General features: G+C 39.2%; 1 protein-coding gene across 1 annotated transcript in view; it reads left to right on the top strand.

Moving 5' to 3' along the window:
- LOC118369152 (phospholipid-transporting ATPase ABCA1-like) overlaps positions 1–16,778 on the top strand; it is a 240,971-nt gene that overhangs the window by 89,417 nt on the left and 134,776 nt on the right. The window contains exons 18-22 of the mRNA XM_052497231.1: positions 3,924–4,040; positions 6,072–6,243; positions 7,365–7,496; positions 8,619–8,758; positions 10,565–10,702. Of these exons, the coding sequence (XP_052353191.1) occupies positions 3,924–4,040; positions 6,072–6,243; positions 7,365–7,496; positions 8,619–8,758; positions 10,565–10,702 (699 nt within the window). The remainder of the gene's footprint in view (positions 1–3,923; positions 4,041–6,071; positions 6,244–7,364; positions 7,497–8,618; positions 8,759–10,564; positions 10,703–16,778) is intronic.

Here is a 16,778-nt window from a genome sequence, read left to right on the forward strand (position 1 = left end):
TCATTCATGAGAACGCCATCAGTAATGCACTCATCCGGAGTGAAGTGTCCCCTAGGTACAGATCTAGAATCCCCTCCCATAATCCTAACCCTTAGCGGAGAGAAAGCTAAACTGACCCAAGATCGGTGTCTAGGGGCAACTTCTCCCTAGTGCACACCATAATGCTCACTGTACGGGATCCATATTAGGATTCTCCAACTCCAAGTGAATCTGACACAACGTCCTTAAAGGTGTGACTGTCCTAATATGGACAGTGAGCATTATGGTGAAGCTGCCCCAATCTGTGACCCTGGGTCAGTTTAGCGTTCTCCTGAATTGTCCAAGTATGGACTGTGAGTGCTGTAGATAATGACATCTTTTAGTGGATAAAGTGTCATTGATTAGTAATGTACAGTACCAGTCAAATGTTTGGACACACCAACTCATTCAAGGCTTTTGCATTATTTTTACTATTTTGTACATTGTAGAATAATTGTGAAGAACTAACACATATGTAATGACCAAAATAGCGTTAAACAAATCAAAACGTATGTTATATTTTCTTTGCCTTGATGACAGCTTTGCACACTCTTGGCATTCTCTCAACCAGCTTCATGAGGTAAGGGTAAGGGTGACAAGGTAAGGGTGGTATACAGAAGATAGCCCTATTTGGTAAAAGACCAAGTCCATATTATGGCAAGAACAGCTCAAATAAGCAAAGAGAACCAACAGTCCATGATTACTTTAAAATATAAAGGTCAGTCAATCCGGAAAATGTCAATCATTTGAAAAGACCTTCAGGTGCAGTCACGAAAGCCATCAAGTGCTATGATGATACAAGCTCCCATGAGGACCGCCACTGGAAAGGAAGACCCAGAGTTACCTCTGCTGGATAAGTTCATTAGAGTTAACTGCACCTCAGATTGCAGCCCAAATAAATGCTTCATAGAGTTCAAGTAACAGACACATCTCAACATCAAATGGTCAGAGGATACTGTGTGAATCAGGCCTTCATGGTCAAATTGCTGCAAAGAAACCACTACTAAAGGACACCAATAAGAAGAACAGACTGGCTTGGGCCAAGAAACATGAGCAATGAACATTAGACTGGTGGAAATCTGTCCTTTGATCTGATGAGTCCAAATTAGAGATGTTTGGTTACATCCTCTGTGTCTTTGTGAGACGCAGAGTAGGTGAATGGATGATATCTACAGGTGTGGTTCCCACCGTGAAGCATGGAGGAGGAGGTGTGGTGGTGCTTTGCTGTTGACACTGTTGGTAATTTATTTAGAATTCAGGGCACACTTAACCAGCATGGCTACCACTACTCCATCCCATCTGGTTTGCGCTTAGTGGGACTATAATTTGTTTTCAACAGGACGATGACGCAACACACCTCCAGGCTGTCTAAGGGCTATTTGACTAAGAGGAAGAGTGATGGAGTGGCCTCCACAATCCCCCGACCTCAACCCAATTGAGATGGTTTGGGATAAGTTGGATCGCAGAGTGAAGGAAAAGCAGCCAACAAGTGATCAGCATATGTGGGAACTCCTTCAAGACTGTTGGAAAAGTATTCAAGGTGAAGATGGTTGAATGAATGAGAGTGCAAATCTATCATCAAGGCAAAGGGTGGCTACTTTGAAGAATCTCAAATATCAAATATATTTTGGTTTGTTTTAAACTTTTTTGGTCACTATATGATTCCATGTGCTATTTCCTTGTTTTGACATCTTCACTGTTATTCTACAATGTAAAAAATTAGCAAAACCCTTGATTGGGTAGGTGTGTCCAAACCTTGCACTGGAAATATATATATATATATATATATATATATATATATATATATATATATATATATATATATATATATATATATATATATATATATATATATATGTATATATGTGTGTGTGTGTGTGTGTGTGTGTGTGTATATATATATATATGTATATATGTATATATGTATATATATGTATATATATATATGTATGTGTGTGTGTGTGTGTATATATATATATATGTATATATGTATATATGTATATATGTATATATGTATATGTATATATATATGTATATATATATATATGTATATATATATATATGTATATGTGTATATATATATATATATATATATATATATATATATATATATATATATATATATATATATATATGTATATATTATCCCACCAATATGAACATAATGTACATAAAGGGAACAGTTTTGACCATTCCCACCGGGCAAGAATTGGTTGAATCAATGTGAACAATCAACATGGAAAACTGATTGGCTTTGAAAAAGTCATCAACGTTAGGGAATTGACATGTCCAATGACATGGTGACATGTTTCTTTGATTTTGCGTAGAATTTATATTAGTTGTCAAGTCAACCAAATGTAAATCAAACATAGATGTTGAACTGACGTCTGTGCCCACTGGATTGTGATGAATATAGTACTCTGATCTTGGGGGGAAAGTGTGTAAAGTATGATAAACTACACTGAACAAAAATAAAAATGCAAAATGTAAAGTGTTGGTTCCATGTTTAATGAGCTGAAGAAAAACAAATCCAACATTTTCCAAACGCACAAAAACTTTACAAAAATGTATGGCACATATTTGATTATATCCATGTTAATGAGCATTTCTCCTTTGCCAAGTTAATCCATCCACCTGACAGGTGTGGCATATCAAGAAGATGATTAAACAGGATGATCATTACACAGGTGCACCTTGTGCTGGGGACAATAAAAAGCCACTTTAAAATGTGCTGTTTCCAGATAATTGTATGTTAATTTCTCTACTATAAGCTGCCTCCATTGTTCTTTAAAAAAATATGTCAGTACGTCCAGTCAGCCTCACAACCGCAAACCATGTGTAACCACCGTAGCCCAGTCCCTTCTGAGGAGTATTTCTGTCTGTAATAAAGCCCTTTTGTCTGGAAAAACTAATTCTGATTGGCTGGACATGGCTCCCTAGTGGGTGCACCCCTGCCCTGCCCTGTCATGTGAAATTCATATATTAGGGCCTACAAAATGTACTTCAATTGACTGATTTCCTTACATGAACTGTATGCCCTGTCATGTGAAATTCATATATTAGGGCCTACAAAATGTACTTCAATTGACTGATTTCCTTACATGAACTGTAGCTTAGTAAAATCTTTGAAAGTGTTGCATTTATATTTTTGTTCAGTATATTTTGTACACAAAATGCCCAGGTACCTGCCAAAATAATGGAAACACTTGAGTAAATGGGGGATACAAAGTATATATAGAAAGCAGGTGCCACCACACAGGTGTGGTTCCTGAATTAATTCAACAATTAACATCTCATCATGTATAAAAATTCTGGGTAGGCCATTATTGTGGCTACCGTGGCAATGCCCCCATACGATGACAATAACCTCCATCCACAGGGCACGAGTGGTCACTGAATGGTTAAGAGCATGAAACCGATGTAAACCACATGCCATGGCTGTTTCAGTCACTAGACCTCAACCCAATTGAACACTTACGGGAGGTTCTGGAGCAGCGTTTCCCACCACCCCCAACAAAACACCAAATGATGGAAATTCTTGTAGGAATGCTGTCGCATCCCTTCAATAGAGTTCCAGACACTTGTAAAATTGATGTGGTGGTCCAACGCCCTATTAAGACAGTTGGTGTTTCCTTTATTTTGGCAGTTATACTGTAATTATGAAATCCACAGAGTACACAGAACTGATACGCTCCTCTCTTGCCAAAACAACTTTGGTCAATAATCAGAAAATATATATAATATCCCAGCAGATTGCCATAATGTATTCATCTCATCTTCTCTAATTAAAAAAAGAGGGGGATTTGTGCCAGTCTTGCTGGATGGAAATATGCACTGCAAAGCGCCATCCCTCAAGCCAAGCTGTTATTAAAATGTGAATGATGTTTCTCCATGCTTGATCACAGGCCAATATGGAATAGCAAAGCCATGGTACTTCCCATTCACCGCCTCCTATTGGTGTGGGACTTCACCGGCGCCCAATGCTGACCCCAGTCAGTTCAAGGACCCCATTGAATACACCGGTATAGTAGGCAGTTTTTCACACACACACACACACACCTTTGCACAAACACACACTCAATCCCATAGTGGATCTATTCAATCAGGCATTACGCAAAATGTATTCATTTGTCTGGTTTAACACAGGTCATTACAATCACAGACTGTTTGCAGTCTGAATAAGTCTAGTTAATTAGAACTAGACTCCTGATTGTTACCACCTTGGTTGTGTGTTGGATAATAATGGAGAAAGAGAATGGTTGGGGAAAAACAAGGCTGAGCTTGGAAAGTCAAAGCCTCATTAGTAAATGTTAAAGGCCCTGTGCATTCAAAAACATGATTTTCCTGTGTTAAGTGAGCATGGAAGGTGCTAAGTGAGCCTCACACCTGCTCCTGGGAACAGCAGAAAGGGGGTAGCCAACAGGAAATGTGACACAGAGTGTCACTAATGAAGTTAAAACTGATTGTGTTATTCTGAGGGGGGAGAGCAGAGAATTGTTTTTATTTGTGTCACACAACACCCGTAACATAAAAATGTATATAAATGACCTTTTGTTATAATAGCAGACACCTTTTTTTAAATGTAATTAAGGGAATATAATTATTGAGCTGTGGGTAGATTGTGTGGAATACTATTTATTATGTAGTTTTTCTGAGGACATGAATCAAAAGTCTAATTTCATCTTATGAATGTAATAGTAAAATAATATTATACAACAGATGGGTCTAATCCTGAATGCTGATTGGTTATAACCCCATTCCAGCCGGTGTCTATTGCACAAATTACCACCGGCTAAATCTATGACATTAAAATGCCCATTTGCTCTGTTTCATCTGACTGCACAATCCACTGTCTTATCAGCCCAGACAGGCAATTTATAAACTTGATCACTATAAAAAGCATAGAGACATAATCTCACATTTCGTTTAGACTAACAATTTAGTTTTCAACAGCGGAGATTTGTATAAACTTTGCTGTCTGTCTCTCCAACATTTGCAACACTGTTTCAATATTGAAATTTGATCTCCAGCTGTCCCATAGTAATGAAGGTGTTGGAAGTCAGGACGAGACAGACACGCAAGCAGCTTTTCCCAGTCAGTCAAAATCACGAATCAGCTGGCATCATTTTTATGGCTCTATACAAAGAAATGCCTATAGAAAACAAGTCGAAAGGAAATGCAGTTTGCTGTCTTTCCAGCTTCAGTTTGATGTGATTGTGTTACTGTAGCTGTGTTGTTGGCCAGCTCCTCTGAACAACAGTGTCCTGACGAATGAGCACATTTTCTCTACCAGGTGAAATCGTGACTCATTACCTTATTGTTATGGATGTATCCAAATAAATGTCATTAGGAAACAGGCTCAAAAAAACGCAAATTCAGCTACTTTGCTGTTATTCTGTCTGCACTGTTTGACATGACTGTAAATTAGCCGTAGTTGGCTAGCTAGCGAGCAAGGGATAAGAACGTTGCCAGCCAGTACGGCAATGGAACACTTAGGACGAATGACTGGGTCATGTCCATAGATACAGAACAAAGACTTAATGAATGGGCCGAACCGATAGGGACGAACAACCAGCCAGCTTTGGTAGCAACCATAGATTTGTGTCAGGACTATTTCTCATGGAAGGATGAAATAGTATGAAAAAATTAATACAAATAAAGTTCATGAAAGTATATCAATCATTATTTGAATATGTTGGTAACCTGTTGTATAAAAGTGATAATGCCCTCGAAGCCGGTGTTTGTCTCGGGCCTAACAATACCCGTGCCAATTATATCGGCTTCTTGGACATTATCACTTAAATAATATATGCCGGACACTTCTATCCTAAGCGACTATATTCTATCCTAAGTGCATATATTTTACTTATGGGTGGCCTCAAAAGTTGAACCCACAATCCTGGCGTTGCAAGTGCCATGCTCTACCTACTGAGCTGTACAGGCACATGTGTTTGTTATTTACCATGTATGTATGCATTAATGACCTATTGTCACATTCCTTATTTTGTCATTAGGAGAATAAGGTACGTCTTCTTTTTTTTTATTAAAAAAAGGTTATTTGGAAAAGCCACCACTCAATATGAAGGCAGGGGTCTCAATCAGGAACCTTGTCAAGATCTATAAAACTGGGAAAAAGCTTGCAGTGGATGGACTAACTGTGGACTTCTTCGAGAATCACATCACCTCTTTCCTTGGTCACAATGGGGCAGGAAAAACAACCACCATGTAAGTAACTCAATAATACAAATGGACTGAATTTATGTAGTGCTCTTCTAGGTTTTTAAAGCTTAAAGGGAAAATTGCCTCAAAAACTGAAAAAAAATACCTAAAGATAGTTTTGGAGTGGATTTCCCCTTCTTATAGCTTTACATTATTGTATGGATGCAACTCACCTCATCCACTGCCAATGTGTAACACCCACCTGGGTGATGCCACAGCAGCTATTTTGCCCCAGAAAGCTCAACACACAGCTATCACAGTGGAGAGGTGAGGAAAGGACTTACAAACTGGCCAGGATACATTTTGTTGATTGGTTAGCCAACCACGATACATTTTGTTGATTGGTTAGCCAACCACGATACATTTTGTTGATTGGTTAGCCAACCACGATACATTTTGTTGATTGATTAGCCAACCACGATACATTTTGTTGATTGGTTAGCCAACCACGATACATTTTGTTGATTGATTAGCCAACCACGATACATTTTGTTGATTGATTAGCCAACCACGATACATTTTGTTGATTGATTAGCCAACCACGATACATTTTGTTGATTGATTAGCCAACCACGATACATTTTGTTGATTGATTAGCCAACCACGATACATTTTGTTGATTGATTAGCCAACCACGATACATTTTGTTGATTGATTAGCCAACCACGATACATTTTGTTGATTGATTAGCCAACCACATTTTGTTGATTGATTACATTTTGTTGATTGATTAGCCAACCACGATACATTTTGTTGATTGATTAGCCAACCACGATACATTTTGTTGATTGATTAGCCAACCACGATACATTTTGTTGATTGATTAGCCAACCACGATACATTTTGTTGATTGATTAGCCAACCACGATACATTTTGTTGACGTCTATTTCCGCCACCACTTTCATATTCACTTTTTTCTGTTTTTGACTGGACTTCCAGATTATATTATCAAATTCCAGAAAATGTGGTTATGTAAGATATACAAAAGTGTATATAAAATTATATTCATAATTGTGGATTCACAATGCGTTTTATGAAGGTTTTCGATTCCGATTCTATAGCTCCGGAAGTGAAAATGACGTCACACTTTCCCAGCACATTTCCTTGTTCTCCTTTTGTCTTGTAGGTCGATCCTGACAGGACTCTTCGCTCCGACATCGGGGACCGCTCTAATAAACGGTTATGATATCCGCACAGACATGGACACCATTAGAAAGCATCTGGGAATGTGCCCTCAGCACAATGTCTTATTCAATGAGTAAGTGGCATTCAACAAGTGGATCGATATCACTCAATCACCTCTTCAATAACCTCTCAATATCCCAGCAGGCAAAACTTGTTGCAATGACATCACTATGTCATGGGAAGATTGTGCACTGGTTGTATAAGGACGTTTTGCAAAGATCTGACCAGATAACAGCCGAAATATGACCAACCCCCATGATTACTACATTTTTGATATAAAAAGACGTCTCGGTTTCTTGGTGTAATAGAGACCAGCTGGTTGTAATCTGGTTATATGGCCTCTTCTCAACAGGAAAAAAACATGTTTACAATTCGACAATTTTCATGAAAATGTTAGGTCACAGTGAATGTTGGACGTATTCCAAATGAAACATCTACAGTAACTTGCATCTCAAATTATTGCGATATTCTCACCCATCCTCGTGCCTACTTCAAACTAAGCTTTTTTCATTCCCATCCACTCTTCCCTCTAATAGTGTCATTATCAACCACAATGCAGACTCACAGGCTGACATTGTTCGCTATGCCCTTTCATAATCTGGTTCTCTTCCATTTTCCCCTTTGCTGAGTGATCACCTGCGACCTCTGACGCCTCATGTCTCTTACATCATGATTATGACTGAGTACCTGGGCAAATTATGGCCATTAATATTTATCCCAACAGAACTGAAGTGTCTATAATTAAACCGGGGCTCTCAATAGGCTAGACGCTAAAACGTACGCACAGATATGCCCGTCGGCTTGGCAGTCAAGATGATTCCGCAAACGTTTGTGACATGTGAATGGAGTCGGCTGGCTGGAGTGGAAACAGTGGTGTCAGAGTTGTGTGGAGTGTGTTATTATGAGAGGTTGAGAGTTGATGATGAGGGTACTCATGGGCGCTAATAAGTCATCTTTGAGTCATGAAGGACCATATGATCTTGTTATAGCAGTTAAAGTTCATCTGAAGTTTAGTTCAAGAGTGACTATCCCGTGTAACTTTAAGTACAATGAAACAATATATATTTCAAATGATACGTAATCAAACATTTTATTATTATTATTATTATTATTGTCACTTGTCTGGAAATGCAGAAAATATTGGATCCACTTTTTGTACATTTTGATAAATCAAATCACTTTTTCTGCTTCTTAGCCTCACAGTGGAGGAACACATCTACTTCTACTCCAGATTAAAGGGACGAAGCCGAGATGAAGTGAAAACGGAGATTGACCAAATGATCGAGGATGTCGGGCTGCCACACAAACGCAAGGAATTTGCCAAGAACCTGTCAGGTGCGTGTGTGTGTCCAGGGAATGCAATCATGCACAAATGTAACTTTATATAACATTTTCATTAGGTAACTCTGTCCCCGAGCCACCACTTGTCAAACTGTGTGTGCACGCATGCGTGTGGAAATGCAGGTGTATAATCCATTGTCTGGGTGGCAAACAATATGCTTGATAAATTGGCTCCAGTCATGGGTTGCATGTGAACAAAATCACTGAAATATGACATTCAAGGTTAATCTAGTCTGACATTTCCACAACATTTGCACAACACAAGACACATTCACAGCAGCTCCCAGAGTGTCAGCCTGTGCTGTTCTGTGTCAGGTTTCCATCCAACCTTTTTAATGTGAGGAAAGTTCATGTCAAATAAAAATTTGACGACAGACCTAATGGCCTGATGGCCTGATGGGAATGCAATCATTGTACTTTCATCATCCCGATACACAATCGGGTTTCTTCACCATTTGTGTATCTGCTTGTTAACAAATCAAATTGTATATGCAACGCGTGTAGATTTGACCATGAAATGCTTGCTTACAAGCCCTTCCCAGCGATGCAGAGTTAGAAAAGAAAAGAGAAAAATAGAAAATACTCAAGAATGGAGCTGCATACAGGAAGCACCAGTACCAGATCAATGTGCAGGGGTATGAGGTATTTGAGGTAGATATATACATCAAGGCAGGTTAAAGTGACTATGCGTCAGGAAAGGTGCATAGTCACGTGTGGCTCAGTTGGTTGAGACGGGACCAGTACGAAGACGTGGGCACTCTCTACTCTAAGTCGCTCTTCATAAGAGTGACGACTCAAATGTAATAGGTAGATATGTACATGAAGGCAGGGTAAAGTGACTAGGCATCAGGATAATTAATATAAAGTAATTGAGTTAGATATGTACATGAAGGCAGGGTAAAGTGTCTAGGCATCAGGATAGATAATAATATGAGTAAAATAGAGTACAGAGTAGCAGCAGGCAGCATAGGATTTGTGTATGTGATGTGCAATCTGCTTGGAAAGGTGTGATATTCACACTGGCAATAACACTGTCGATCAATAGTATAATTGTTTCATGTGCTTGTACTATCTGTAACAAAATGTCAAACTGACCATTAGCTACAGTACATACCTTGCCATTCTATGACAGTGTTTTCCTATCCTTATTGAGAAAGATACCTGCTAGTTTTTTTTTCAACCAAAAACGTAACCTTTATGACAGGAAAAAGCTGACAAACTGTAAGTGATATCAGGACCAAACCTCAAAGAAATCGATCAGAATGAACACAGATATGCTTTTTGAAATGTCAAAATTGATCAGGCCTAGTCTTTGAGGGCCACTGTAAATGCTAGTTTTCATTTCAGTCTCTTGGTTGTCGTTTCTTCCCTGTATCGATCAATAAGGTCATTGATTAGCTAGGAAGTCCACACACCTGGTTATCAGGTCTAACTCTGACACATTTTAAAGGAAATAAATCAAACCTAAAGACAATGTGGCCCCACTGCATGGATCTGAAATGATTGAATCATCTTACACAATATGGTTCAAATTCCACCTACCCTATCAAAAGGAAAGGTGGAGAAACAGAGTCCAGGAGCTAGGGGCCAGAAGTTGATTTGGAATTGGGCCTGTATGTTCTCTCAAGGGCACAAAAAGTCCTCTTCTAATCATACCTGTTTCCCTATACCTATTCAATTCATTAAGATCCACCACACAAGTGTCTAGGGTGTAGGGGCCAGGGGTCGATTTGGAATTGGGGATATGTGTCATTTGAAGGGAGCAGAAAGTGACCAAATGTGAACTGTGTCCTCTCTCAGGGGGAATGCAGAGGAAATTGTCAGTGGCAATCGCATTCGTGGGAGGGTCCAACATCGTCATCCTGGATGAACCCACAGCGGGGGTGGACCCATATGCCCGGAGGGGGATATGGGAACTACTGTTGAAGTACAAACAAGGTATGGGATCTGTCGGTTGAATACCAAACCACACTGTATGATGTTGTTTGGAGTATTGACTTAAGTATTTATTATGGGTCTTCTCTATGGACAACTTTCTCAGATATGGACCACGGTACTTGTTTTTATTTCTTTACTCATCTATTGTTCACCTAATACCTATTTTTTACATAAATATTGCACTGTTGGTTAGGGCCTGCGAGTAAACATTTCACTGTACGGTCTACAGCTGTTGTATCTGAAGTTAAATGCATTGTAAAACATCCAGAATTACATGTTTTTATTTTATTTTAAAAAATGACAAAATGAAGGTAGATCATTTGGCTTTAGGAGAGCTCACGCAAGTTAACTCTTTTTTTTAAATGAGCATTTCATTGATTTTATTTTAATGACTATTTTTCTGGTCTGCTTTTGCTTGGGTCGGCAATGACACAGCTGTCTTCCCAGTCTACAGTATCGTCACGGAGACCGATAATGTTGACTAGATGACAGCGATAATAAGGCATTGGAGACTCATCCAATTTGATGGGACAGTTTAAAGGCTCTTTAATTGTTGACATATTCAATTGCTTGTCATTTTCTGGGATGCACTTTTGCCTGTTTGACTGAAAGGCAAGACATGGACATTATAATTAGATTATAACATAACACATTTCCAAGATGTCTAAATGTTTGAGCAGCATTTCATCTTAGCTATTTCATTAGCAGTGTTCTTTACCTAATCAAGTCCCATCCAGAGCTTGAGAACTATTGTTTAATGAGAACATTCACATCCATACTAGTTAAGTGTCATACCGTACGTAGCATGTCTTATTGTTGCTAAGGTTAATCATTATCACTGGAATGAATTTGCACTAAGAGTATATTTGTTTGAAACCAAAAAGCCAAGCTAATATATTGCATGTTTTACCTCCTGGATAAAGTGCTTTAGTCTTAAACTTAAGAGTAACTCAGACGTTTGCGTAAGTTACGTATTTCGGCTGTTTTTGGCTAATTGTTTTTCCAGGAAATGGCATCATCTGACTCTCAAATGTTCCCATTAGTCAGTCTAAGTGTTATTGATAGCAAGTAACTGACACCTTTCACATAGTTGAAGCTCTGAAGTAAACAAACTTGTAACATGTATGCACTGTAGCTTGGTAATTAGAGCATCCAATAGATACTAATGAGGTCCCTATAGGAATACATCACATTTCCACCTCCATGTATTCCTCTGAAGATCTCTTACACTCTGTAGATGTTTGAAGACATGACCTGCATGGATCATTTGGATGCTGATCTATGATCTTCCTAGTTTACTTCTAAAACATGGGTATGGGGGATCTAATAAGTTCCAATTAAACTCATGTGCTGAAAGCACTTGCCATTCCCCAATTTGAACTGTCGATGTGTGAACATGTATCAAATAGTTGGGTAGGGGAGAGAAGGGAGAGAGTGTAATCACAGCGTGGAGGAGTTCTTAAAGAGCAACAAAACACACCAATTAAGAAAAACAAGATTTCAGTCTTGGGGGGGTGTAGTTTGATGTGGCAGTTACTGATGTTTGTCCCCCATGAGACACCATAGGAACAAAGTGAGTATTCCTGGCTTTGAATCTAAGATACACTACATGACCAAAAGTATGGAGACACCTGCTCGTCGAACATCTCATTACAAAATCATGGACATTAATATAGAGTTGGTCCCCCCTTTGCTGCTATAACAGTCTCCGCTCTTCTGGGAAGACTTTCCACTAGATGTTGGAACATTGCTCCGGGAACTTGCTTCCATTCAGCATTAGTGAGGTCAGGCACAGATGTTGGGCAATTAGGACTGGCTCGCAGTCGGCAGTCCAATTCAACCCAAAGGTGTTTGATGGGGTTGAGGTTAGGTTTCTGTGCAGGCCAGTTAAGTCCACACCGATCTCGACAAACCATTTCTGTATGGACCTTGCTTTGTGCATTGGGGCATTGTCATGATGAAACAGGAAATGGCCTTCCTCAAACTGTTGCAACAAAGTTGGAAGCACAGAATCGTATAGACTATAATTGTATGCTGTAGCGTTAAGATTTCCCTTCACTGGAACTAAGGGGCCAAGCACAAACTATGAAAAACAGCCTCAACCATTATTCCTCCACCACCAAACTTTATAGTTGGCACTATGCGTTCTGACGGGTAGCGGTCTCCTGGCAACTTCCAAACCCAGATTCGGGCTGCCTGATGGTGAAGCATGATTCATCACTCCAGAGATAGCATTTCCACTGCTCCAAAGTCCAATGGTGGTAAGTTTTACACCACTCCAGCCGTCACTTGGCATTGCGCTTGTGTGAGGCTGCTCAGCCACAGAAACCCATTTCATGAAGCTTCCAACGAACAGTTCTTGTGCTGACGTTGCATCCAGAAGACGTTTGGAACTCGGTAGTGAATGTTGCAACCGAAGATTTGTACGTTCTATGAGCTTATGTGGCCTAACACCTAGGGCTGTGGCGGTCCCGAAATGTCGTCAGCCGGTGGTTGTCAAGCTAATGCCTGTAGGTCTCACGGTAACTGGCTTCCACACACAGCCTACAAGCCACTGATGCAGGCCTTTGGAACATCTACATTTTAAAAAGTATAATACATCCATGTAAAATAGCCTACACCTTCATAACAAATCCATGATTTACTTTAGACAGGTCTAAAGAAGCATGATATGAAGAAAATGTAGTCTATTTCAGAAGAATAGAATAGCATACTCTGGCTATGCCAAATGGCTTTGGGCTACACAAGTTAATTTAGGAGACAAGATTTGCTTAAAATTCCATGGCATTATTTGATATGTTTTCAGAGAATAAAAGACCACAATTGAACAAAGCTGAATAAAATGGAAATAATATTTTCTCCAAACGATTTGAGGGAGTGCGCACATACGGCTATTCTGTGTTGGGCAATTAAAAAAGAAGTCGTACTCCTATATGCTTAATTTAGAGCTATTCATTTAACTTTAGTTGTTCTACAAACGTTGGGCTATATGTTTTGATATTTATTTATTTAATACATTGCAAGATGCGAATCTAATGATGACTTGAAAAAAGTTGCTGGAAAGGCATGAACTCTGCTTTGTTTTTTGAGCAGGCTGTACACATTCAGTCTCTCATTCACAATTTGACAAGCAATTGATAATGCCTCGAATTTCACGGCAGCATTCCCTTTGTGTGGCCGTAATGCACCCTCAAAAATATCCATGCCTTTTGTGGCCAGTGGCCGTTGTGCCGTTGGCCCCTTTCTCACAGGCTACAAGTGAAGACGGACACATCAGGGACTCAACTCCAAGGTGCATATTGAAGATATTGGAAGAACTGTCCACATTTAGTTTTCGTCAGTCAACAAGATGAGTAGACCTAACAAACAGCAAATCACTAGCCGATGTCAATCTACTATCCCCTATAATAATAATAAAGTCAACCTATTCTATTCTGTGCGAGAAATAAATATTCCAAACATAGTCTGGGACAGTTGTGGGATGCGATAGATCCCAAATGAATACAGCCACTAGCATCAAAACAACTGTTATACGCAATGTGGCCGACGAAACAGATCAGAACATTTACCTTAACATTTGATTAAATATTAGGCTATTTCTTCACTAGGTGGCAGGGTAGCCTAGTGGTTAGAGTGTTGGACTAGTAACCGGAAGGTTGCAAGTTCAAATCCCCGAGCTGACAAGGTACAAATCTGTCGTTCTGCTCCTGAACAGGCCCACTGTTCCTAGGCCGTCATTGAAAATAAGAATTTGTTCTTAACTGACTTGCCTAGTTAAATAAAGGTAAAATAAAAAATAAAAAAAACATTATAAGCGCAGGAATGCGCATATGGCTATATGTGCAAATGTTCCATTAGCGGGAAAACACCATTATCAAAAGTAACCTCAAATGCGGTTGTGCATGTAATGATTTAATTATAGAGGTGCATTTCAATGGGGAAAATTATCTGACAAAATGATCTTCCCCAAACTTGAAACTCACACTTATGTATGCCTGTTAGGCTCTATACTCCTTGTAAAGCGGATTAATATGGTTAATTTTAAGAAGTTATTTTGCCACTTGTGATACAAATCATATCAAAAACATATATGCCTATTGTTTCTTATGCTGGGTATCATTCACAAGTGATATATATATAATTCACAAGTGATAATATATAATTCTTTACATATACTAAATAATATACAAAACCAGTCATAAGTTTGGACATACCTACCTTCAAGGGTTTTTCTTTGTATTACTATTTTCTACATTGTAGAATAATAGTGAAGACATCAAAACTATGAAGTAACAGAAATGGAATCATGTAGTAACCAAAAACGTTTTGAACAAATATATTTTTTGTTTCCTTCACTCTGCGGTCCAACTCATCCCAAACCATCTCAATTGGGATGAGGTTGGGTGATTGTGGAGCCCTGGTCAGCTGATGCAGCACTCCATCACTCCTTGGTCAAATATCCCTTACACCGCCTGGAGGTGTGTTTTGGGTCATTGTCCTGATGAAAAATAAATGGTTGTCCCACTAAATGCAATCCAGCAATCCATTGCTGCAGAATGCTGTGGTAGCCATGTGTGCCGTGAATTCCAAATAAATCACTGACAGTGTCACCAGAAAAGCACCATCACACCTCCTCCTCCGTGCTTCACGGTGGGAACCACACATGCGGAGATCATCCGTTCACCTACTCTGCATCTCACAAAGACACGGCAGTTGGACCAAAAATCTAAAATAATTGATAGATTTCATAGGATAGGATAGATTTCCATCGGTCTAATGTATATTGTTCATGTTTCTTGACCCAACAAGTCTCTTCTTATTATTGGTGTCCTTTACTAGTGGTTACTAGTGGTTTCTTTGCACCAATTTCGACCATGAAATTCATTTCAATTGACTATCTCATGAAGCTGGTTGATAGAATGCCAAGAGTGTGGAAAGCTGTCATCAAGGCAAAGGGTGGCTTGATGACGAATGTCAAATATATTTTCATATGTTTAACACTTTTTTGGTTACTACAGGATCCCATATGTGTTATTTCATAGTTGTTATGTCTTCACTATTATTTTACAATGTAGAAAAAAATATTAAATAAAGAAAAACCCTTGAATGAGTAGGTGTGTCCAAACTTTTGACTGGTACTGTATGTGTGAAATTTGTTTTGATTTAGAATGGAACATTGTCATGCACCTGTCCCAAAGCAGGGGCAGCGGGGAAAAAATACATGTCATCTATGCACTTTAATAGCGAATGGGGGACGCTTTTTCCGTGGTTCATTTTCATGCCAGCCAGGTAGGCTATACTCCTGTTATAAAGATAAGTAATGTGTTGAATATTGGTAAAGTTGAGAAATACATATACATTACTAGGCATAGCCTAAATAAAGCTGATGGGATCCTCTTTTTAGTAGAGGCCATCACTCTGTTTTCTCACGCAATTGCTTAGCCTACGGAAATGTTGCACAACATGAGCTCATGGGCTCTCATGAAGTGGTTGATTCGATTTATGATTACATTTGCATTGAAATCAGAGTGATTAGAGGGACAATAGAGTGCTGAGTACCAGTCAGTGAGTAAGTTTGGTAGGCTACTAATGGCCATCAGCATCATCAGAGCTTGGAGAAGCCTAATTACTGTGATTAAATGGTCACGTGGAATTTGACTGCCTTCAATGACTCCTCGTAATACGGTCTCCGCAACAGCCCTACTACCACCTCGTGGCTGAGCCGTTGTTGCTCCTAGACATTTTCACATCACAATAACAGCACTTACAGGTTACCTGGGCAGCACTAGCAGGGCAGAAATTCAACAACTGACTTGGTGGAAATGTGGAGTCTTATGACGGTGCAACTTTGAAATTCACTGAGCTCTTCAATGATGCCATTTTACTGCTAATGTTTAGCTATGGAGATTGCATGGCTGTGTGCTCGATTTTATACACCTGTCAGCAACGGGTGTGGCTGAAATAGCTGAATCCACTCATTTGAAGGGGTATCCACATACTTTTGTAAATATATATGTAGTGTAACTTAAGAAATCAGTTGTGTTCCGTGGTGGGATTTGATAGAGCGCAATCCCTG

This window comes from Oncorhynchus keta, chromosome 35, assembly GCF_023373465.1.
Source record: "Oncorhynchus keta strain PuntledgeMale-10-30-2019 chromosome 35, Oket_V2, whole genome shotgun sequence".
Lineage (NCBI taxonomy): Eukaryota > Metazoa > Chordata > Actinopteri > Salmoniformes > Salmonidae > Oncorhynchus > Oncorhynchus keta.